At 44.5% G+C, this 23,554-nt stretch overlaps 1 protein-coding gene across 1 annotated transcript in view; it reads right to left on the minus strand.

The window, feature by feature from the left end:
* Positions 1-6,169: 6,169 nt before the first annotated feature.
* Positions 6,170-23,554, minus strand: part of LOC307149246 (uncharacterized protein) — a gene marked incomplete at its 3' end in the record, with an annotated part of 35,123 nt that continues 17,738 nt past the window's right edge. The window contains exons 8-9 of the mRNA XM_079855460.1: positions 6,644-7,076; positions 6,170-6,317 (exon numbers count right to left, since the gene is read on the minus strand). Coding sequence (XP_079711586.1) covers positions 6,170-6,317; positions 6,644-7,076 — 581 coding nt within the window. The remainder of the gene's footprint in view (positions 6,318-6,643; positions 7,077-23,554) is intronic.

Below are 23,554 nucleotides of genomic sequence, written 5' to 3' on the forward strand. Positions count from 1 at the left end.
TATTTTGCATACATTCTCCCTTCACATGCTATTATAATTAGTGTAATTGTCATTACCGACATCAGCCGACTTGGAAATTGCACATGAACCACTTCTCAAACTATAATGAGGTAACACTTTAGGTTAGAGTTCAATTCTCAACATTAACTAGTTGCTTATTAGCATGCATATTACTAGGATATTAGCTGTTTATTAGTACTTATAAAGCACATATTAATGCCTTATTCTGCATGACCATATTCAACATCCTTTAATCCCACCCGATACCTAAACTTAACAACTACCTTACTAACTATTAATAAGCAGTAAGTAAGAGTTTATAGAGACAACAATCATAGTTAATAGTTAATAGTGAGAATTAATCTGACCCAAATCTAAAGCGTGACCCAGTATGATTGTGAACTTCTGTTTGGGAACCAAGTTACCAGGTTGGGGAGACCCATAACCTTTGTGGCCCACTTATTTTCTTATTTTTATTTATTTATGCCCACACACAATTTTTTTCTTTTTGTTGCTGCATGTTCAAAATGTTAATTGTTAGTTCTAATATTGCTATTGCTTGTTCTAGTGTTGTTCTACAAACCTAAATCAATTTAATTCAGTTCATTTAATATATATTTTGAGTGTTCTGCGGTGGTCTCATCTCGGTGACTGGCCAACTAGATTTCAGTTTATTGAGAGTGATGGTTACGGCAATGATCCCTGGTTCTTTGTCACAGACTAGTTGCAGACTTAAATGTGAAAGCTTTTGTAGTAGTGTGCACTAGTCTTAAGGAACTATGAATGATAAAAAGATATAAACATTTACAAGCTAAATTGATAAATGTCATCTTATAGTAAATAGCATTTATGTTCTTAATGTATGAAACAAGTTACACTTACCACAGTTATCACTCTGGTTGCCAATGTAAAGAAAGCAGAGGATGATCTGTTGCTATATATTTCTTGGAAAATTTCTTTTAGACTGAATCTTAAACTTATGCTTCTTTCATCAAGGGTAGGGGGATCAGTATTTGTGGTTACTCGTGCTGCTGTAGCAGGAGTAATTGATGATACCTCTGTTATTGGTGCTGCTGTAGCGGGAGTAAGTGTTGATACTGTTTTACCAGATGCTCTTAATGTAGTTTGTCCTGCTGATGAAGAACCCATATTAGCATGTGTTGTAGGTTCTTGTGTCACTCTTTTGACAGTGGTGGAGACCTCTGAGGTATGAGACACTGTAACTGGCTTCATCGACATTAATGTTGTAGTTTCTGTTTGGGCTGGTAAAGGTTCTGTTGTGACTTGAGATGCTTCTGGTACCAATGTTGAAGCTTTGGGTGCAGTAACAGACTCTGCCTGGGCTGTTGTTGTTGTCACTATATCTACTGCCATAGAATGTAATCCAGTAGATGAACCCTCAGCTAGTGTAGTCTTGGTTGTTTCTGGTTCATTTCTGATGGTTGATGCTGTGGTTGTGCCCAGTGCAGTTGCTGGCAATGCTGATGTCACTCCTGCTGATGCTGCAGTAGTTGCACTTGTTGTTGGCACTAACAATGTTGGGGCTTCTGCAGATGATTCTGTAGTTCTGGATGTTCCTGCAGCTGTTGTCTTTACTTCACCTGCTTCAGTTAGAGGTGATGATTCCTCTGTTATTGGTGCAGCTGTAGCGGGAGTAAGTGTTGATACTGTTGTACCAGATGCTCTTAATGTAGTTTGTCCTGCTGATGAAGAACCCATATCAGCGTGTGTTGTAGGTTCTTGTGTCACTCTTTTGACAGTGGTGGAGACCTCTGATGTTTGAGACACTGTAACTGGCTTCATCGACATTAATGTTGTAGTTTCTGTTGGGGCTGGTAAAGGTTCTGTTGTGACTTGAGATGTGTCTTGTGCCAGTGTTGAAGCTTTGTTTGCAGTAGCAGACTCTGCTGAAATTGTAGTAGTTGCATTTGTTGCCTCTCCAGTTGTCAAAATAGCACTAGATGATGGTACTCTTGTTATGTTTGTTTCTGATGCAGACACTGTTCTGTCATTTGGGGTTGTGTTTATTTTAGATGTTTCTTTAAATCCAGTGTTTTCTGCAGCTGTTTCTGCATCCTTTTTGGTGATGACTTCTGTAGTTGAACCAATTGTCACTGTTGTATCTGTTGCGGGTTCCTGTGGTGTTGTTGTTGTCTGTACTGTTCTGACGGTGTCTGTGGAGAAAAAAAATGAAATGAGTCTAGTCTGATGTTGTGCAGTAATTTTATTGTATCACAATGACTTTGTTTTTTTAAGTATGCAGTACTACAAAGCCAACAGAAGCATTTTCACTAGTGGTCTATATTATATGTCAAAGTAGAACACATTCAGTCCACGTTATGATATTGATAATCATCATGTAGGCTATGCCAAACTTTGAATATACTGTTAACATATGAATTTTCTTTCTGAAGTTTCAGTGACTCACTATCTATTTATGCTATTTTTTACTATGTAATGTTTTTTTTATGGTTCCCATGTAGCATGATTATTTAATGTATTTTATTATTATTATTATTATTTCAGAAGCCATCTTACTGACAATTGACACAAATAGGTAATTGCTCTGGGATTTACAGCTGGTTTAACTGTCATAAACTGTCAAGCAATTTTGTGGAGATGAAACATGATGATAGTACTGGGGGGAAATGGTATTAGTATTACAGTATATGTCTTACCTGTGGTTATATGTTGTGTGCCAGCTGATGTTGTTGGCATTATCATAGTAGTTTTAGATTCTTTGGATGTTATTGCAGCCACTGACACCCTAGTAGCTACTGAAGTTTCAGATGTTGTAGCTGTAAATGTTGTAGCTCTCATGTCTGTTACACTGATTGTGCTCTGTGCCACTGTTGGGACTAACAATGTTGGGGCTTCTGCAGATGATTCTGTAGTTCTGGATGTTCCTGCAGCTGTTGTCTTTACTTCACCTGCTTCAGTTAGAGGTGATGATTCCTCTGTTATTGGTGCTGCTGTAGCGGGAGTAAGTGTTGATACTGTTGTACCAGATGCTCTTAATGTAGTTTGTCCTGCTGATGAAGAACCCATATCAGCGTGTGTTGTAGGTTCTTCTGTCACTCTTTTGACAGTGGTGGAGACCTCTGATGTTTGAGACACTGTAACTGGCTTCATCGACATTAATGTTGTAGTTTCTGTTCGGGCTGGTAAAGGTTCTGTTGTGACTTGAGATGCTTCTGGTACCAATGTTGAAGCTTTGGGTGCAGTAACAGACTCTGCCTGGGCTGTTGTTGTTGTCAGTGTATCTACTGCCATAGAATGTAATCCAGTAGATGAACCCTCAGCTAGTGTAGTCTTGGTTGTTTCTGGTTCATTTCTGATGGTTGATGCTGTGGTTGTCCCAGATACAGTTGCTGGCAATGCTGATGTCACTCCTGCTGATGCTGCAGTAGTTGCACTTGTTGTTGGCACTAACAATGTTGGGGCTTCTGCAGATGATTCTGTAGTTCTGGATGTTCCTGCAGCTGTTGTCTTTACTTCACCTGCTTCAGTTAGAGGTGATGATTCCTCTGTTATTGGTGCTGCTGTAGCGGGAGTAAGTGTTGATACTGTTGTACCAGATGCTCTTAATGTAGTTTGTCCTGCTGATGAAGAACCCATATCAGCGTGTGTTGTAGGTTCTTCTGTCACTCTTTTGACAGTGGTGGAGACCTCTGAGGTTTGAGACACTGTAACTGGCTTCATCGAAATTAATGTTGTATTTTCTGTTTGGGCTGGTAAAGGTTCTGTTGTGACTTGAGATGCTTCTGGTACCAATGTTGAAGCTTTGGGTGCAGTAACAGACTCTGCCTGGGCTGTTGTTGTTGTCACTATATCTACTGCCATAGAATGTAATCCAGTAGATGAACCCTCATCTAGTGTAGTCTTGGTTGTTTCTGGTTCATTTCTGATGGTTGATGCTGTGGTTGTCCCAGATACAGTTGCTGGCAACACTCCTGCTGATGCTGCAATAGTTGCACTTGTTGTTGGCACTAACAATGTTGGGGCTTCTGCAGATGATTCTGTAGTTCTGGATGTTCCTGCAGCTGTTGTCTTTACTTCACCTGCTTCAGTTAGAGGTGATGATTCCTCTGTTATTGGTGCAGCTGTAGCGGGAGTAAGTGTTGATACTGTTGTACCAGATGCTCTTAATGTAGTTTGTCCTGCTGATGAAGAACCCATATCAGCGTGTGTTGTAGGTTCTTGTGTCACTCTTTTGACAGTGGTGGAGACCTCTGAGGTATGAGACCCTGTAACTGGCTTCATCGACATTAATGTTGTAGTTTCTGTTTGGGCTGGTAAAGGTTCTGTTGTGACTTGAGATGCTTCTGGTACCAATGTTGAAGCTTTGGGTGCAGTAACAGACTCTGCCTGGGCTGTTGTTGTTGTCACTATATCTACTGCCATAGAATGTAATCCAGTAGATGAACCCTCATCTAGTGTAGTCTTGGTTGTTTCTGGTTCATTTCTGATGGTTGATGCTGTGGTTGTCCCAGATACAGTTGCTGGCAATGCTGATGTCACTCCTGCTGATGCTGCAATAGTTGCACTTGTTGTTGGCACTAACAATGTTGGGGCTTCTGCAGATGATTCTGTAGTTCTGGATGTTCCTGCAGCTGTTGTCTTTACTTCACCTGCTTCAGTTAGAGGTGATGATTCCTCTGTTATTGGTGCAGCTGTAGCGGGAGTAAGTGTTGATACTGTTGTACCAGATGCTCTTAATGTAGTTTGTCCTGCTGATGAAGAACCCATATCAGCGTGTGTTGTAGGTTCTTGTGTCACTCTTTTGACAGTGGTGGAGACCTCTGAGGTATGAGACCCTGTAACTGGCTTCATCGACATTAATGTTGTAGTTTCTGTTTGGGCTGGTAAAGGTTCTGTTGTGACTTGAGATGCTTCTGGTACCAATGTTGAAGCTTTGGGTGCAGTAACAGACTCTGCCTGGGCTGTTGTTGTTGTCACTATATCTACTGCCATAGAATGTAATCCAGTAGATGAACCCTCATCTAGTGTAGTCTTGGTTGTTTCTGGTTCATTTCTGATGGTTGATGCTGTGGTTGTCCCAGATACAGTTGCTGGCAATGCTGATGTCACTCCTGCTGATGCTGCAATAGTTGCACTTGTTGTTGGCACTAACAATGTTGGGGCTTCTGCAGATGATTCTGTAGTTCTGGATGTTCCTGCAGCTGTTGTCTTTACTTCACCTGCTTCAGTTAGAGGTGATGATTCCTCTGTTATTGGTGCAGCTGTTGCGGGAGTAAGTGTTGATACTGTTGTACCAGATGCTCTTAATGTAGTTTGTCCTGCTGATGAAGAACCCATATCAGCGTGTGTTGTAGGTTCTTGTGTCACTCTTTTGACAGTGGTGGAGACCTCTGAGGTATGAGACCCTGTAACTGGCTTCATCGACATTAATGTTTTAGTTTCTGTTTGGGCTGGTAAAGGTTCTGTTGTGACTTGAGATGCTTCTGGTACCAATGTTGAAGCTTTGGGTGCAGTAACAGACTCTGCCTGGGCTGTTGTTGTTGTCACTATATCTACTGCCATAGAATGTAATCCAGTAGATGAACCCTCATCTAGTGTAGTCTTGGTTGTTTCTGGTTCATTTCTGATGGTTGATGCTGTGGTTGTCCCAGATACAGTTGCTGGCAATGCTGATGTCACTCCTGCTGATGCTGCAATAGTTGCACTTGTTGTTGGCACTAACAATGTTGGGGCTTCTGCAGATGATTCTGTAGTTCTGGATGTTCCTGCAGCTGTTGTCTTTACTTCACCTGCTTCAGTTAGAGGTGATGATTCCTCTGTTATTGGTGCAGCTGTAGCGGGAGTAAGTGTTGATACTGTTGTACCAGATGCTCTTAATGTAGTTTGTCCTGCTGATGAAGAACCCATATCAGCGTGTGTTGTAGGTTCTTCTGTCACTCTTTTGACAGTGGTGGAGACCTCTGAGGTTTGAGACACTGTAACTGGCTTCATCGACATTAATGTTGTAGTTTCTGTTTGGGCTGGTAAATGTTCTGTTGTGACTTGAGATGCTTCTGGTACCAATGTTGAAGCTTTGGGTGCAGTAACAGACTCTGCCTGGGCTGTTGTTGTTGTCAGTGTATCTACTGCCATAGAATGTAATCCAGTAGATGAACCCTCAGCTAGTGTAGTCTTGGTTGTTTCTGGTTCATTTCTGATGGTTGATGCTGTGGTTGTGCCCAGTGCAGTTGCTGGCAATGCTGATGTCACTCCTGCTGATGCTGCAGTAGTTGCACTTGTTGTTGGCACTAACAATGTTGGGGCTTCTGCAGATGATTCTGTAGTTCTGGATGTTCCTGCAGCAGTTGTCTTTACTTCACCTGCTTCAGTTAGAGGTGATGATTCCTCTGTTATTGGTGCAGCTGTAGCGGGAGTAAGTGTTGATACTGTTGTACCAGATGCTCTTAATGTAGTTTGTTCTGCTGATGAAGAACCCATATCAGCGTGTGTTGTAGGTTCTTCTGTCACTCTTTTGACAGTGGTGGAGACCTCTGAGGTATGAGACACTGTAACTGGCTTCATGGACATTAATGTTGTAGTTTCTGTTTGGGCTAGTAAAGGTTCTGTTGTGACTTGAGATGCTTCTGGTACCAATGTTGAAGCTTTGGGTGCAGTAACAGACTCTGCCAGGGCTGTTGTTGTTGTCACTGTATCTACTGCCATAGAATGTAATCCAGTAGATGAACCCGCAGCTAGTATAGTCTTGGTTGTTTCCGGTTCATTTCTAACAGTTTCTGCTGTGGTTGTGCCCAGTGCAGTTGCTAATGTTGCTCCTGTTGATGAAGTAGTTGTACTTGTTGCCTCTGCAGCTGTAAAAGGAGCACTAGATGCTGGTATTTTTGTTGTTGGTGGTACCATTTCTGATGCAGACACTGTTGTTTCACTTGGTGTTATTGAATCTGTTTTGGCTGGTAATGGTTCCGTTGTGACTTGAGGTAATGATGCCTCTGTTATTGCTGACTGCGTTGTTGATTTTATTGCAGATTGTACTGGGAAGATTGTCACTGCCTCTGTTGTAGCTACTGTTTGTGTAGGCTGAAGTGTTGCCATGACCTCTATAGGTAAAGCAAATGAGCAACAGGTTAGTGTACAATAATAACATTCAAATAATTTAGTGTAACAATTTTGGTAGTAATCAGTAATAAACTCTTTTATGTTGTTGTTAAAATGTTCTTTTATCAATGTTCTTTCAAACATTACTTTGCTTGATGTTGCTTTTGATTTCCAGCACCATATATTCATTATTAACTGCCCTGCCATGAAAAGAATGCTAAAATGGCAAACCCCAAAAATGTCTATCTGTGTCACGATCTCACACACAGGAAATAGGGCGAAGATCCAATCGCAGTAAGTATGTTTATTATAAGGGTAATCCGTTACTCAGAAACAGTCCAGGCAAGGGTCAAAACCAAGGTAGCAATCCAACATAAACAGGAACAAGACAACAGGCAATAACAGAACTCAGAAGAGGTGTGAATATACAAGGACTCCGTGACACATACTAAAACAGACAGGGTTATATACACAGGGAAATGACAATGCTAATGGGGAACAGGCTGAGTGCAATGAAAAGACAAGGATCATGGGGGATGTAGTTCAAGAGTGTGATGGACACCGTGGGGAAGGAGGACATCTAGTGGTGACCCAAGGAACATAAACCAGACACTGTGACATAACCCCCCCTCTACGGAGCGGCTACCAGACGCTCCAAGACGTGACAGACAAACAAGAGTCCAGGGGGGAGGTGGACTGGTGGAGGATCAGGGGGAGGGATGGGGGGCCAGGTCCATGGAGGGAAACGGGGACAGGGAGAGACAGTTCATCTGGCGGCCAGGGCGGAGACGACAGTCCCTCGGGCGGCCAGGGCGGAGACTTTCCCTCGGGCGGCCATGGCGGAGACTTTCCCTCGGGCGGCCAGGGCGGAGACTTTCCCTCGGGCGGCCAGGGCGGAGACTTTCCCTCGGGCGGCCAGGGCGGAGACTCTCCCTCGGGCGGCCAGGGCGGAGACTCTCCCTCGGGCGGCCACGGCGGAGACTCTCCCTCGGGCGGCCACGGCGGAGACCCACCCTCGGGCGGCCACAGCGGAGACGTGGCACAGGAACAGACACCGACTCAGGAACAGGAACAGACACCACCGGCTCAGGAACAGGAAAAGACACCACCGGCTCAGGAACAGACACCACCGGCTCAGGAACAGGAAAAGACACCACCGGCTCAGGCACTGGAACAGACACCACCGGCTCAGGAACTGGAACAGACACCACCGGCTCAGGAACTAGAAGAGACACCACCGGCTTAGGCATTGGAACAGACACCACCGGCTCAGGAACTGGAACAGACACCACCGGCTTAGGCACTGGAACAGACACCACCGGCTCAGGAACTGGAACAGACACCACCGGCTCAGGAACTGGAACAGATACCACCGGCTCAGGAACAGACACCACCGGCTCAGGAACAGACACCACCGGCTCAGGAACAGTCACCACCGGCTCAGGCACTGGAACAGACACCACCGGCTCAGGAACAGACACCACCGGCTCAGGAACAGGAAAAGACACCACCAGCTCAGGAACTGGAACAGACACCACCAGCTCAGGAACTAGAACAGACACCACCGGCTTAGGCATTGGAACAGACACCACCGGCTCAGGAACTGGAACAGACACCACCGGCTCAGGAACTGGAACAGACACCACCAGCTCAGGAACTAGAACAGACACCACCGGCTTAGGCACTGGAACAGACACCACCGGCTCAGGAACAGACATCACCGGCTCAGGCACTGGAACAGACACCACCAGCTCAGGAACAGACATCACCGGCTCAGGCACTGGAACAGACACCACCGGCTCAGCAGACGTGACACGAACAGTCTCTGTGGCGGCCATCTTGTCCGCAGACACAGGCTCGGCAGACGTGATGTGAACAGTCTCGGCGGCGACCATCTTGTCCGAAGACACAGGCTCGGGGGCGGCCATCTTGTCCGAAGACACTGGCACGGCGGTGGCCATCTTGTCCGAAAACACAGGCTCAGCAGACGTGACGTGAACAGGCTCGGCGGCGGCCATGTTGTCCGAAGACACAGGCTCGGCAGTGGCCATTTTGTCCAAAGACACAGGATCGGCAGACGTGACGTGAACAAGCTCGGCGGTGGCCATCTTGTCCGAAGACACAGGCTCTGCGGACGTGACGTGAACATTCCTGGGAATTTCCAGGATCTTGAACAGCGTCAAAAAATAATCTAATAAGGTTTCAGCGGCCATCTTCTCAGGGGACACAGGCTCTGCGACGGCCATCTTGTCCGGAGACACAGGCTCGACAGACGTGACGTGAACAGTCTCTGGATCGGTAGACGTGACGTGAACAGTGTCTGGATCGGCAGACGTGCGTCTCTTACCCCCTCTCCGTCTGCGACGGTGAGACGGTGGCTCCAATCCGTCCCTCACCAGCCCAGAGTCAAAGGGGGGCCATGGTGGAGAGTGGTGTTGGACTTCCTCTCGACCAACCACTCCTCTGCGACCTCCCCGGGTCCCACGAAAAATGACCAGACGGGTTCCCTCAAAACCCTCTCTCCTCTCCCGCTCGATGGCTGGGGAAGAGAAGTTACTGAACATACTGCTGGATCTTTGAGTGTGACGGAGTCCTTCTGTCACGATCTCACACACAGGAAATAGGGCGAAGATCCAATCGCAGTAAGTATGTTTATTATAAGGGTAATCCGTTACTCAGAAACAGTCCAGGCAAGGGTCAAAACCAAGGTAGCAATCCAACATAAACAGGAACAAGACAACAGGCAATAACAGAACTCAGAAGAGGTGTGAATATACAAGGACTCCGTGACACATACTAAAACAGACAGGGTTATATACACAGGGAAATGACAATGCTAATGGGGACGTGGTACAACGAGCACACTCGGGCCTTTAAGAGAGCAGCCAGAAAAATGGAGCGCAACTGGAAGAAAACAAAATTAGAGGTATTTTGCATTTCATGGAAAGAGAGTTCGATTGCATACAGAGAGGCCTTAAAAGCTGCTAGATCTGCTTATTTTTCAAACCTATTAGAAGAAAATAAACAAAACCCTAGGTATTTATTTGAAATAGTGGCTAAACTAAAGAAAAATAAATCCTCAACCCCAGACGTTTCCAAGCAACACAGTAGTAATGACTTTATCAACTTCTTTACTAACAATATTAGGTAACACTTTATTTTGATAGTCCGTTTGTTGAGACTTTACTAGTTATTAGTAGCCATTCAGTAGCTTGTCAACAGTGCATCAGTTGACATTCAACAACACTGTTTCAACTGACAAGTAACATACGTTCAACTGACTGCCTATAGACTATAAGGTACAATTCAAGTGTTAATATACAGATTTTACGGAAAAGTGCCTGTTGACTGTCAATGTTATTTTGCAACAGGTTATTAACCAATTGGCGACTAACTTTCAATTGTCAACTAACTTTCTGTAGATTGAGTACCAACAACTCAAGATCAATCTGTCAGTTAAAAGTCAACAGTCATGTCAGCATATGAAGTATATGATACTGTATATCCTACTCAAGGGGTCTCATATGCATCAAATTAATGATTATTTTAGCTGATTTAAAACTGTTTTTAAAAAATTGTTAACCATTTGTAGATAGTCTGTTGATAGTCAACTAAAGATTAGATCTGTTGCTTGTCAACAAAGAAATTGTTTATGATCAGTAGACTATTAATAGACATTATCCACTAAGTGTTAGTAGATACATTTTAGGACTATCTAATTAAAGTGAAAAACAGTTTATATCAGTAGAAAGTCTATAACCTATCAACAGATTAATATATTATTTATGATCAGTTGACTATTAATAGACATTATCCACTAAGTGTTAGTGGATATCTTTTAGGACTATCTAATTAAAGTGAAAAACAGTTTATATCAGTAGAAAGTCTATAACCTATCAACAGATTGAAAACATACTTTTTTTGTACGTTTGGATAGATGCTGAAACGTATGATACAGACATGTCTGCAACGTAGAATTATTACGAATTCACAGCTACAAAACGTTTACGAATCATAATGATATCTGTATCATTTCCCTTATACTGTTTTATAGATAAATGTAAGTTCCCTTAACCCTACTCCCAAACCTAAATATAAATTACTCATTTTATACAGAATATAAAAAGAATAAACCACTTTATGGACAGAGATGTGTAGGGAAATGCCAGTTCTCTTACGAGAGGTCTCTCGTATTGCGTAAGGTTAGCTTACGCATCGGGAAAGTCTTCTTTCTTCGAGATCTGAAGCCAAAAAATTATCCTTAATTTTGTATACATTGTCAACGCAGTGCAGCAGCCGACAGACCTAGGCAGGCTGTATAAGCGTGCTCATTGGCTGCTCGGCGGCAACTGCTTAAGCCTATCGGTGAGCGCTCTGAACGCGGCAACCAATGAACGCGCACCCTTCTAACCGTCAGAATGGGTGTGGCCAGCGTGTATATATATTCAGCGCTCATAGGCTAAAATTCTGATTTTCTTGTCTTCAGCGACGCTCTTCGCATCGCTGGATCTTGAGAGCCGCCGCCGTTGAAACCAGCGACCAGCAAGCTTAGGACAGCGCCTGAGGAAGCCGGCCGTCTTCGCCGCCTTCAACCATCCGTGCCTGCTACGCTATCCGGCGACATATCCTTTACATTATTACTGTTTCTGTGTGTACTCTAAAAGCACTTTTTGCGGCTCGTGCCGCGCCCCGCTCAGCAACGGAGACCGCCACCTCTCTGCGCTCTCCGCCTGGGCCGCGGGCACGCCGCCACCGCACTCTCCGAGTGCGAAGAGCTTTCAATGTCGACCCTGCGGGCTCGACTTGAAGCTTTCGACCAAGCTGTCTCTCCGCCTGTCCCTGCCGGGCCGCGCAATAAGAAGCGCCGCTCGCAGCGACCACCGGAGACTGTTGTGACTGAGGAGCTCGCCGGAACCTCTCCCTCGAGCTCTCTCTCGCCCTCTCCCTCCCGGCCGCTCAACCGCCGGCTCTGCCCGCGCCGCCGCCGCGTCAGGAGATGAGGCGAATGTGATAGATACCCGTACTCTCCCTCTGTTCGAGCCGTGCAACTACGCCGCTCACAAGGGATGGCAGAAGCGGACGGTCTCGGAGCGAGTTTCCTCTCCCTCTCTTCGAGCCGCGCAAACTGAGCCGCTCACGAGGGATGGCAGGAGCGGACGGTCTCGGAGCGAGTTTCCTCTCCCTCTCTTCGAGCCGCGCAAACTGCGCCGCTCACAAGGGATGGCAGGAGCGGACGGTCTTGGAGCTCTCTTTACGTTACAAGAAAGCTACTCCGTCCTCGCGCGTCACTCACCGGTGAAAGGGGAACAGAGTGTTTTCGTCCCGCCGTGGCCTGGACTATAACCTCCATTCTCACACATTTCTCAGTCCCCTCTTAAGTTCAGGCGACTGGAATTGTTACTATTGCAGTATACGAGCCTGTTATAAATACACGCTCGCCTGCAAGCAAACGCCGTCACAAGACATGATGACGCTAACCGAGTACTAATGTATTCTCCCCTGTGGCTCAGTGGCGGAATCCTAGACTGTCAAGCTAGAGACCGGGGTTCGGTCCCCGCTCTCGCGGCAGTTAAAGTTTATGCTGTTCGCTTCTCCGAGCTCGCGGCCAGTTTTTCTTACATACAGAAAACAAGCCCGCTCTCTCCCTCGTTGGGCCGCGCAGATTGCGCCGTTCAAGGGATGACAAAGCGGACGGTCACGAGCAGCGTTCAGCGTGCGCGCCTCACTCGCCGGCGAAAAGAGAAGAGAGTGTGTTAGTCTCGCTACGGCTGGACAACCGCCAATCCTCACACATTTCTCAGTCCCCTCTTAAGTTCAGGCGACTGGAAATATTACTATTGCAGTAAACGAGCCTGTTTTAAACACACGCACGCCTGCAAACAAACGCCGACGCGACACATGAGGTCGCTTTTTATATGCTCGCGCTAACTGAAAGCTTATGTGTTTTCCCCTGTGGCTCAGTGGCAGAATCATACGCTTTCATGCGAGAGATCCGCGTTCGATCCCAGCTCTCGGGGAAGATAAAAATTTATGCTGCTTGCTTCTCCGAGCTCGCGGCCAGTCTTTCTTACTTACAGAAAGCGAACCCGCCTCTCGCACCACACCTTCTCAGGGTGCTCGAGTATTTTTGAGCGTCTAAACACGAGAGAAGAAAAGACGGTTAAATCCCGCAGCCCTGCGGCTGGACCACCGTCGAAGCTTAACGCTCTGTCAGTCCCCGTTGCCACGGCTACTGCAGCTGTTTACCCCGCAGTCAACGAGCCGGTATCTACCCGCTCGCCTGCGCGCATCCGCCGTTCTCACGGCAACCCAGAAAATTTTCAAAAGAGCATATGTCTGGTTGCACGGCTGATGCCGTATGTGTTTCTAGTACAGTGAATGTGCCCACGTTCTGTGCTCACCCCTGTACACAAGCACTATACATCCCGTGTCTCTCACAGAGCCCACTCTCATGAAGCAGGCAAAAGCCGCTTTAGTGTTAAAAGTAGGTCACGTGTCCACTTCTCCGTGCCCACACCTACTCACTGCCCGCTCTGTCACACGGCCTCGCACGACCGGTCATGTTTTAAATGTAAGTCCTGTGCCCGCCCTCGAGCGCTCACACATACTAACTACATTTTCGCCCCGACGCCGACATCGCGCGTCGCGCCTCACACTATATGTTCCCCGTCCAAAGCCACCGGGACACTGTGTGTAAAATGGCCAGCTATCGCTACGTGCGATCCGCCGTATCTAACCACCAAGAGCGCGCGCGCCGCGCCCGCCCCTGAATGTAAGTCCTGTGCCCGCCCTCGAGCGCTCACACATACTAACGAACATTTTCGCCCCCGACGCCGCCATCGCGCGTCGCGCCTCACACTTTATGTTCCCCGTCTAAAGCCACCGGGACACTGTGTGTAAAACGGCCAGCTATCGCTGCGTGCGATCCGCCGTATCTAAGCACCAAGAGCGCGCGCGCCGCGCCCGCCCCTCCGTTTCGAGCTCTCGAGCCCGCGATGCGCGGCGATCGGAGCCCGGAGGCCATTCTGCCCCTGGCTGCACACGCAAAAGCGTGGGAAACTATTCCAGGCGCATCAGAACGGGTGCTAAGCACAGTAAAACAGGGCTATACTCTGCAGTTCGCTCGCCGCCCTCCGCGCTTTCAAGCGCGTATCGAGACCAGAGTGAATGGGGAAGTAGCACATCTACTTCGAGCAGAAATAGCTACACTTCTGTGCAAAAGGGCTATAGAACCGGTTTCCCCTTCCATGAGCGAGTCGGGCTTTTACAGCCGTTATTTCCTCGTTCCCAAGAAGGACGGAGCTCTCAGACCAATTTTGGATCTGAGACGTTTGAACAAGGCTCTTATGAGAAGACCGTTCAAAATGCTCACAACCAGACAAATTCTCGCGCAAATTCGCCCGAGGGACTGGTTTATATCTCTCGATCTAAAAGACGCGTGCTTTTCAGATCCTGATAATACCCCGTCACAGGCCATTCTTGAGATTCGCCTTCGACGGTCAGGTATATCAGTACACGGCCCGCCTGTCGACACAGCGCGCGCGCTGCATTCGACGCCTGGCCGCGTCCCTCCGGCCGGGCAGCACCGTACCTCTCAAAACATTTCAGAGGTTACTAGGTTGTATGGCCTCAGCCGCAGCAGTGCTTCGGCTGGGTCTTTTACGAATGCGCCCGCTACAACGCTGGCTGAATGCCCGAGTGCCTCACAGAGCATGGGCTTCCGGCGGTATCCGCATCAGAGTGACTCAGAGCTGCGTTTCAGCTCTGAAGCCCTGGTTAGCGGCCGACTGGTACCAGCGGGGAGTGACAATGGGAGCTATCTCACACCGCAAAGTTATCTCGACGGACGCTTCCACCTCAGGCTGGGGCGCTCTGTTCGAGGGCAAACCGGCTTTTGGCCTGTGGTCAGACCGGGAAAAATGCCTCCACATAAACTGTTTGGAGATGATAGCGGTCGAGAACGCGCTCAGGCGCTTCCTCCCATTCATACGGGATCACCATGTGCTAGTCCGCTCGGACAACACGTCCGTGGTATCCTATGTGAACCGACAGGGCGGTGTCAGATCCAGGAATCTGTGCAGGCTGACAGAACGCCTTCTCGTGTGGGCTTACCGTTCGCTGCGCTCGCTGAGAGCCGCGCACGTGCCGGGCCACCTGAATGTCGGTCCAGACAGACTGTCCAGGGACAACATTCCCCCGGGAGAATGGTCTCTGCACCCCCAGACAGTCCAGTTTCTCTGGCGCCTATTCGGCAGAGCGGAAATCGACCTCTTTGCGTCGAAAGACAATGCTCAATGCCCGAAGTTTTATTCGAAGAGCGAGGACGCGCTGTCCCAGACATGGCCCAGCCTCCCGCTGTATGCTTTTCCTCCGATCTCCCTGTTGCCACAGGTCATTTCGAGGATCAGAGAAACGCACCACTCAGTGCTGCTTATAGCCCCGCGATGGGAAAACCAAGCTTGGTACCCAGAGCTAGTGAGGCTGTCGCACTCACCCCCATGGCCGATCCCGGTGAGAAAGGATCTCCTCTCCCAAGCCGGTGGATCGATCTGGCATCCCCATCCAGAGCGCTGGTCGCTGCATGCATGGGTGATCAACGGATACCCGTTGACCTGTCAGAAGGGGTCGTGAACACGATCACACAGTCGAGAGCCCCCTCCACGAGACGGCTCTACGCGTCTAAATGGTCGGTGTTTTCTAAATGGTGCGCTACTAAAAACTTGGATCCGCGCGCATGCGGGATCCCGCGGGGGAGCTAGACAGATGAATCCCCCGCGGCCCCCCTCGGTTCCCTCGTGGGATCTGTCCTTGGTCCTAGCGGCCCTAGAGGCTTTTCCCTTTGAACCGCTTGAATCCGCGGATCTAAAGTATCTGTCGCTTAAAACCGTTTTTCTGATAGCTCTGTCTTCAGTCAAACGAGTGGGTGATTTGCACGCGCTATCTGTTAGCCCTGCATGTCTTGAGTTCGGGCCGAATGACTCGAAAGTCATTCTCAGACCGAGACACGGTTACATCCCCAAAGCGATTGGAACCCCGTTTAGGGCACAAGTTATGTCCCTCTTGGCTCTGCCAGCATCCGACAGTGGGGACAGTGATAACCTCCTATGCCCTGTCCGGGCGCTGAGAGTTTACATCACGCGCTCCGCCGCTTTCAGGCGTTCAGAGCAGCTCTTTGTTTCCTTCGGCGGACGCACCAAGGGTCTTGCCGCCTCGAAACAGAGCTTGTCCAGGTGGACAGTGGACGCGATAGCAGCAGCTTATGCCTCCAGACACCTGCAGTGCCCTCTGGGCATCAGAGCCCACTCCACTAGAGGCATGGCCTCGTCGTGGGCCTGGTCCAGCGGAATTTCTAATCACGGTATTTGTATGGCGGCGGGCTGGGCCTCCCCATCAACATTCGTGAGGTTTTATAACCTGGAAGTTCCTGCCCTACAGGCAAAAATACTGTCAGCATAAGTGACATGTATGCTCTGCCCATTTCTCGTGTGCAGACTACGTTCATATGCTGGCGCTATTCTGGTACTATACTCAGGGTGAAGTGTTTGACTCAGACCGGCTGATCCGCTCTGTTTCCTATTTCCCGTTACGCGCTGTTGTCGGTGCTGGCCCGCGCTGCTGGCCGCCCGTATTATTCTCTGTCGCGCGGGAATTTTTCCCTTCATGTGAGACCGACTATGTCGTTTTTCTCCTACCCTTATGAGTGCTTATGTACTGTATGGGCTCGCTCTGCCGGCCCTACTGTTTGTACTGTTATATGTTTATAGACCGGCCGCGCCGCTCTATTTCATATGCTGCATGAAGTGCCTGTACTGCGCTGGCCCGTCTCTCCGACCGGCCACATTTCCCAGCAGAGTGTTTTCCCCGGTTTCCCTGGGATTCATGGGCTGGATGCTCGGCGCACACGGCGTTGACAAAGGGTTCCCGATGCGTAAGCTAACCTTACGCAATACGAGAGACCTCTCGTAAGAGAACGTACTCGGTTACTAATGTAACCTCGGTTCTCTCTAGAAGAGGGAACGAGTATTGCGTAACCTGCCGTGTCGCGCCACGAGCTTTTGCGCTTCAGACTGCGAAAACCAGAATTTTAGCCTATGAGCGCTGAATATATACACGCTGGCCACACCCATTCTGACGGTTAGAAGGGTGCGGAGGGCGCGAAGCGCCCTCATTGGTTGCCGCGTTCAGAGCGCTCACCGATAGGCTTAAGCAGTTGCCGCCGAGCAGCCAATGAGCACGCTTATACAGCCTGCCTAGGTCTGTCGGCTGCTGCACTGCGTTGACAATGTATACAAAATTAAGGATAATTTTTTGGCTTCAGATCTCGAAGAAAGAAGACTTTCCCGATGCGTAAGCTAACCTTACGCAATACTCGTTCCCTCTTCTAGAGAGAACCGAGGTTACATTAGTAACCGAGTACGTTTTATTAATAGCATTTGAGCCACTAACATTAATCCTACTCTTGCCCCTAAACCTACCCATAACCATTTCTTAAAACTATGCAGGCTAAAATTATGAAGAAAAACAACAGATGTGTAATCATAATAATTTATTGCGAAAATGTAAATCGGTACCAAAAGTCGCTCAAATGACGATGTGTTGCAGTCCTCTCTGGCAGTATATGGGCCATTCTACAGAATTGGTGCAAAGTCAGAGTTGGAAACATCTTGAAATTTTTTTGTTTTTTCCCACAAATTTTGCATGTATGCAAATTGTATAATATCCAAGGTACGCTTTTCTAGTAATTGTGCAGTTAATTCTCATATTGTATTTTCAGAAAATGCTGGAATATTTTCCTTCTCCCCAAATTTGTCACTACCGAAACACAATATTAAATAATTTATTAAGAAGGCTTATAATGACCTATTAAGATTTTGTTTACATCTACCTTATAAATATATTTTTTTCTATTTTTAAAAAATATTTTTACTGGTGAAATCAATAAAGATTATAATTTTAATAATATTTTAAGTGTGATTTATGAGATTTGTTGTATTTTGAACCCAATCTTTCTTTGTAGAAGGCATAAAGTTTATCGTACTGATTTCAAAGTTAAGGATTCATTAGTTTGAATATGCATTGAACCAAACACTATCATAACATCTTAGTTGATAATTCAATATACTTTATTTTTGACAAAACATCCCATGTTACGGTAGTGACTGCACATTTTTGGTAGTGACAGTAATGTTTTGGTAGTGACCACAATACTTAGTTTGCCATGGCTGAATCAGACTGTCCACATTTTATGTTAATATAAATAAATAACTATGATGCACATATGCAGTCAGTACATATAGCAGACACACATCTGACAGTAAATATCTTATAAGAACACCTAGAGCTATTCTATACTTTGGGTCTTGAGGTGCAAGTGAGAAGAGGTATGCTCCTAGATTTTTCTTCCCAAAAAAACAACAACTTACAATGTAGACTCAGAACCACTTTGTTTTATTTGCACATTTTAAACATTTTGTTTATGAGTCATTCAGATAAATCTCCAGAACCACTGAACTGTGTGTGTGTGTGTGTGTGTGTGTGTGTGTGTGTGTGTGTGTGTACATAAAACATTAATTTCAGAATAATTTTCCTCATTCAGATAAATCTCCAGAACCACTGAACTGTGTGTGTGTGTGTGTGTGTGTGTGTGTACTGGTGTCTGATCACCCTCACTGGAAGTACTAGGTGGTGTGGAAGCCCTGCAAAATGTCTCCACCTCTTTTTGTCTTTTCACCATCATCCTGTGTCTTTTCCTCCATGCTTTTCTGACATCTCTTTGCTCCCTGTCAGGTAATTCACTGATACTCTTCAACTTTCCTTCTTCCCTTCGTTTCTTATTTCTTTCTCTTTCTTTCCTTAAGTATTCCTCGTACTTCACTGGGTCTTCCCTCAACCTTTGTTTGTATTCTCTCTGTCTCTCTGTTGTAGTTTTTCAATTTTTTTTAGGCATGTTGGTGTTTTATGTCATTCTCCCTGTCAAGTTAATCATATAAATTAACATTACTGACAACAACCTTACACCTAAGCTAGTATCATGGACTGCAACCTTAAGTAATTGTAACCTCATTACATTACAGAATTTTAACAGAATATTGCATACTAAAACACTACTAAAACATACTACAGTAGTAATTATTTGCATAACTGTACTAAAATGTAGTTTATTCCTCCAAATAAAGGATTATGTGTTCCCTTTTGTCACTACCAAAACAATGTCACAACCGAAACTTCAAGAAAATGTTTCGGTTGTGACTGTTTTGGTAGTGACAATTTTAGATACTTTTGAGCCTAGCTCGAAGATGCTAATCAGCACATGGTTAGCAATCACTGGTCAGAACAGTTGAACACATATAACAACTAAATTTTATGGAATAACATCCCAAAAAAAATTCTCAATAGCAGAAAAAATGAGTTTGGTAGTGACATTCCTTAAAGTTACACACAGATTTTTAGACTTTAGAACACATTTACCTCAAAATGATGGGATCAATCTACTCACCATATAGCACATGAGAGAGAGGGACACAGGAATATTTCCTGATCAAAAATGTAGGAGTGTGGTTAAAATCAGTCTCAGCCAATGGACTACAACATTCACTGTTTTGGTAGTGACATGAAAATGCGGGACATGTTTTTTTTTATAAAGTTTCATGATTTAAAAATAAAATATAAAATAAATATTTTTTTTAACTTCATTTTTTTTTAAAAAACAAAAATATTTTTTTTAAAACAAGAATGGAAAAATTTGCAAAAAATTTTTCAATATCATTTTCACAAGTTGAAATTTAGGGGTTAGGGTTTGGGACAGCCACCTCCTAATTGAAAGTAGCCCATAAATTATGATTTTATATATATAAAGCTTACTGATATCTTAAATATTATTGTGGGTTTCAATAGATAATTGAAGGATCTTAGTAAACATCTAAGATTTTAATAATTAAATGCTTTTCAAATGTGTTTTTTGGATGAGGGACAGCAGTTTGCACCAATTCTGTAGAATGGCCCATATAATAGTTTTGTATAAGGGACAGAGCAGAATTTAAGTTAATACATGAAAATGTTAACCCAGCTTCCCTCTGCATGAAGACGGCGCGCGCGCTTCTGCATTTCAATGTTGTTTAAACTGAAACACGGCATGCTGCAATCTGTGACGAAGCAGGCGAGAGCCAATGAGCGTTTGATATCACTGCCGTAAAACATGTCGTAACGCTTCTTGAGGGCGCAATTTTTGAATTTAAATTCATCACGAGCGCGGGATTTGACATTTATGAGATGGAGATCGTTGGATGTGGATGAAGGGCTGAATTTGGATCTGTTTCTTGCTTGCGTATGGATTATAAAGATTTGGATTACATCTAACGTTACGTTAGCTAATAAAAATTATGTATTTTGTTAATTTATATTGTGTTTTGGTGTATTATGGTTCTATAGGGACATCCCGCGTGACGTCACGCCATTTGGAGCAGCCATTTTGACGGAATAGAAAATGCTAAACCGCCGGTGATACTCATAGACAGTATAAACAGAGACGGGCTCTGGTATAAACTACATTGATACTGCAGCTCGTCGCGATATTCTATCATGCCCGAGCGATGCTGTGCAGTTGGATGCGATCAGATACGTGATCATACAAAAGGAATAGGCCTATCTTTATACCGTATCCCGAAAGAAACAAAACGGAGAAACAAGTGGTTGGCGGCAATATACAGGCAAAACGCTGATGGTGGAGCTTGGCTTCCAACTGTTTGTGATATAAGGTACAAGAAGAAAAATGTAAACAAATAATAAAAGTGCATGTAAAATATACAATAAAGTTGAGATGAAATTATACAAGGTTACTTGACTTTTTACGTCTATTCAGTTTTTGTAACATGTCCATGACAACCGATAGCCTGCTTTTGTATGCTTTTAATGAAGCTCTGGTGTAGCGTGATGGGAAGTGAATAAGGTAACGTCAGCTGTAAATGTCACCGAACTCAATGTCAGGAAGTTTTTTTACACATTAAATGCCTGTAAAAAGAACTTGCGGTGCTTCATATGGATCTATGATTCCTATCTTCCTCTTGTATACTTGATATATATGTTTGTGATGCTAATAAGTGCGATGACATGACGTGAAGAGTTAGCTGAAGCTAATAATAGTGGTGGGGGAAAACTCGATTCTGTTCAGTATCGAGATATTTTGCGCACGCAATTATATCAATACTGTAGCGCAAAGTATTGCAATATTTAGGCTAATTATAAAACAATTATACTAATAATTATATTATTAGTATAATAATATACTCCCTAATATATTACCCACCCCTAATAATAGATCTATTGCCATTAGACAGTCCATAGACAGTATAGCCAATGTGAGTAGCTGACGGATGTATACCGTCAAAATGGCTGACACACGGCTATAGGGGTCACGTGACTGGGAGATCCCTATAGGAGAAAACGCCTTTTGTGTCTCACCGTAACGTTAAATAATCTAAATGTTACAAAATGGTTAAACAATTAAAGAAGGTATTGTTAATGGTTTAAACTAGTCTTGTCTGTTAATCCTCCGAAGCGAGTTTGCAGCAGGAACAGAGATTATTTCTTAAATGAGTAACTGTTATAACGTTAAACTGCATTTAATAAATGCGATTTTCTGTAAAACTTACTGTCATGAAAGGCTAAATGTATTCATTAATAATTATTGTTATTTGTTGTTTATAACTTTTGATCTTGGCCTCGGGCATTTGAAATGATGTAGACTATTGAGAGTTTTCTCATTTGGAATGCTCAATATAATTTTTTTCACATAATCAGATGGTTCAGATGTGATCGTGATATCCTTGTAAATAATGGGTTGTATTTATTTATTTTTTATTTAATAAAAGTGATTTTTTTTTTCTCTGATGTGCTGGCCATAGTGTTTGTTCTACTTCAGTCAGGTTAGGTATGCAATCTGTTGATAGGTTATAGACTTTCTACTGATATCAACTGTCTTTCACTTTAATTAGATAGTCCTAAAAGATATCTACTAACACTTAGTGGATAATGTCTACTAATAGTCAACTGATCATAAACAATATATTAATCTGTTGATAGGTTATAGACTTTCTACTGATATAAACTCTTTTTCACTTTAATTAGATAGTCCTAAAATATATCTACTAACGCTTAGTTGAGAATGTCTATTAATAGTCTACTGATCATAAACAATTTATTTGTTGACAAGCAACAAATAAGCAACAGATCTAATCTTTAGTTGACTATCAACAGATTATCTACAAATGGTTAAAACATTTTTTAAAAACAGTTTTAAATCAGCTAAAATAATCATTAATTTGATGCACATGAGACCCCTTGAGTAGGATATACAGTATCATATACTTCATATGCTGACATGACTGTTGACTTTTAACTGACAGATTGATCTTGAGTTGTTGGTACTCAATCTACAGAAAGTTAGTTGACAATTGAAAGTTAGTCGCCAATTGGTTAATAACCTGTTGCAAAATAACATTGACAGTCAACAGGCACTTTTTCTGTAAAATTTGTATATTAACACTTGAATTGTACCTTATAGTCTATAGGCAGTCAGTTGAACGTATGTTACTTGTCAGTTGAAACAGTGTTGTTGAATGTCAACTGATGCACTGTTGACAAGCTACTGAATGGCTACTAATAACTAGTAAAGTCTCAACAAACGGACTATCAAAATAAAGTGTTACCCAATATTATTAATATCAGGGAGAAAATTATAACTATGCAACCATCTACTACAGTATTGCATCAGGCAGTGCATTGTAGTCTCCTTGAAGAAAAATTTGATTCATTCGTTGCTATAGGAGAGGAAGAATTTACTAAACTCGTTAAATCATCTAAATCGACAACATGTATGTTAGACCCTATACCGACTAAGCTACTGAAAGAGATGCTTCCAGAGGTCACAGATCCTCTTCTTAATATCATTAATTCATCTTTGTCACTAGGATATGTACCGAACACTTTTAAGCTGGCTATGATTAAACCACTTGTTAAAAAACAGCAACTTGATCCTACAGAATTATTCAATTATAGGCCGGTCTCGAATCAACCTTTTCTGTCACAGATACTAGAAAAGGCAGTATCATCACAACTATGTTCCTTTTTAGAAAGAAATGATATCTGCGAGGATTTCCAGTCAGGATTTAGACCGTACCATAGTACTGAGACAGCTCTCATTAGAGTCACAAATGATTTGCTCTTATCATCCGATCGTGGTTGTATCTCACTATTAGTGTTACTCGATCTTAGTGCTGCATTTGACACTATCGACCACAACATTCTTTTAAATAGACTCGAAAATTATGTTGGCATTAGTGGAATGGCATTAGTGGAATTGCATTAGCATGGTTTAAATCATACTTATCTGACCGTTATCAGTTTGTAGCAGTAAATGAAGAGATGTCTTATCGATCACAAGTTCAGTATGGCGTACCACAAGGCTCAGTACTAGGACCGTTGC

Source organism: Squalius cephalus (genome assembly GCF_949319135.1).
Source record: "Squalius cephalus genome assembly, chromosome: 2".
Lineage (NCBI taxonomy): Eukaryota > Metazoa > Chordata > Actinopteri > Cypriniformes > Leuciscidae > Squalius > Squalius cephalus.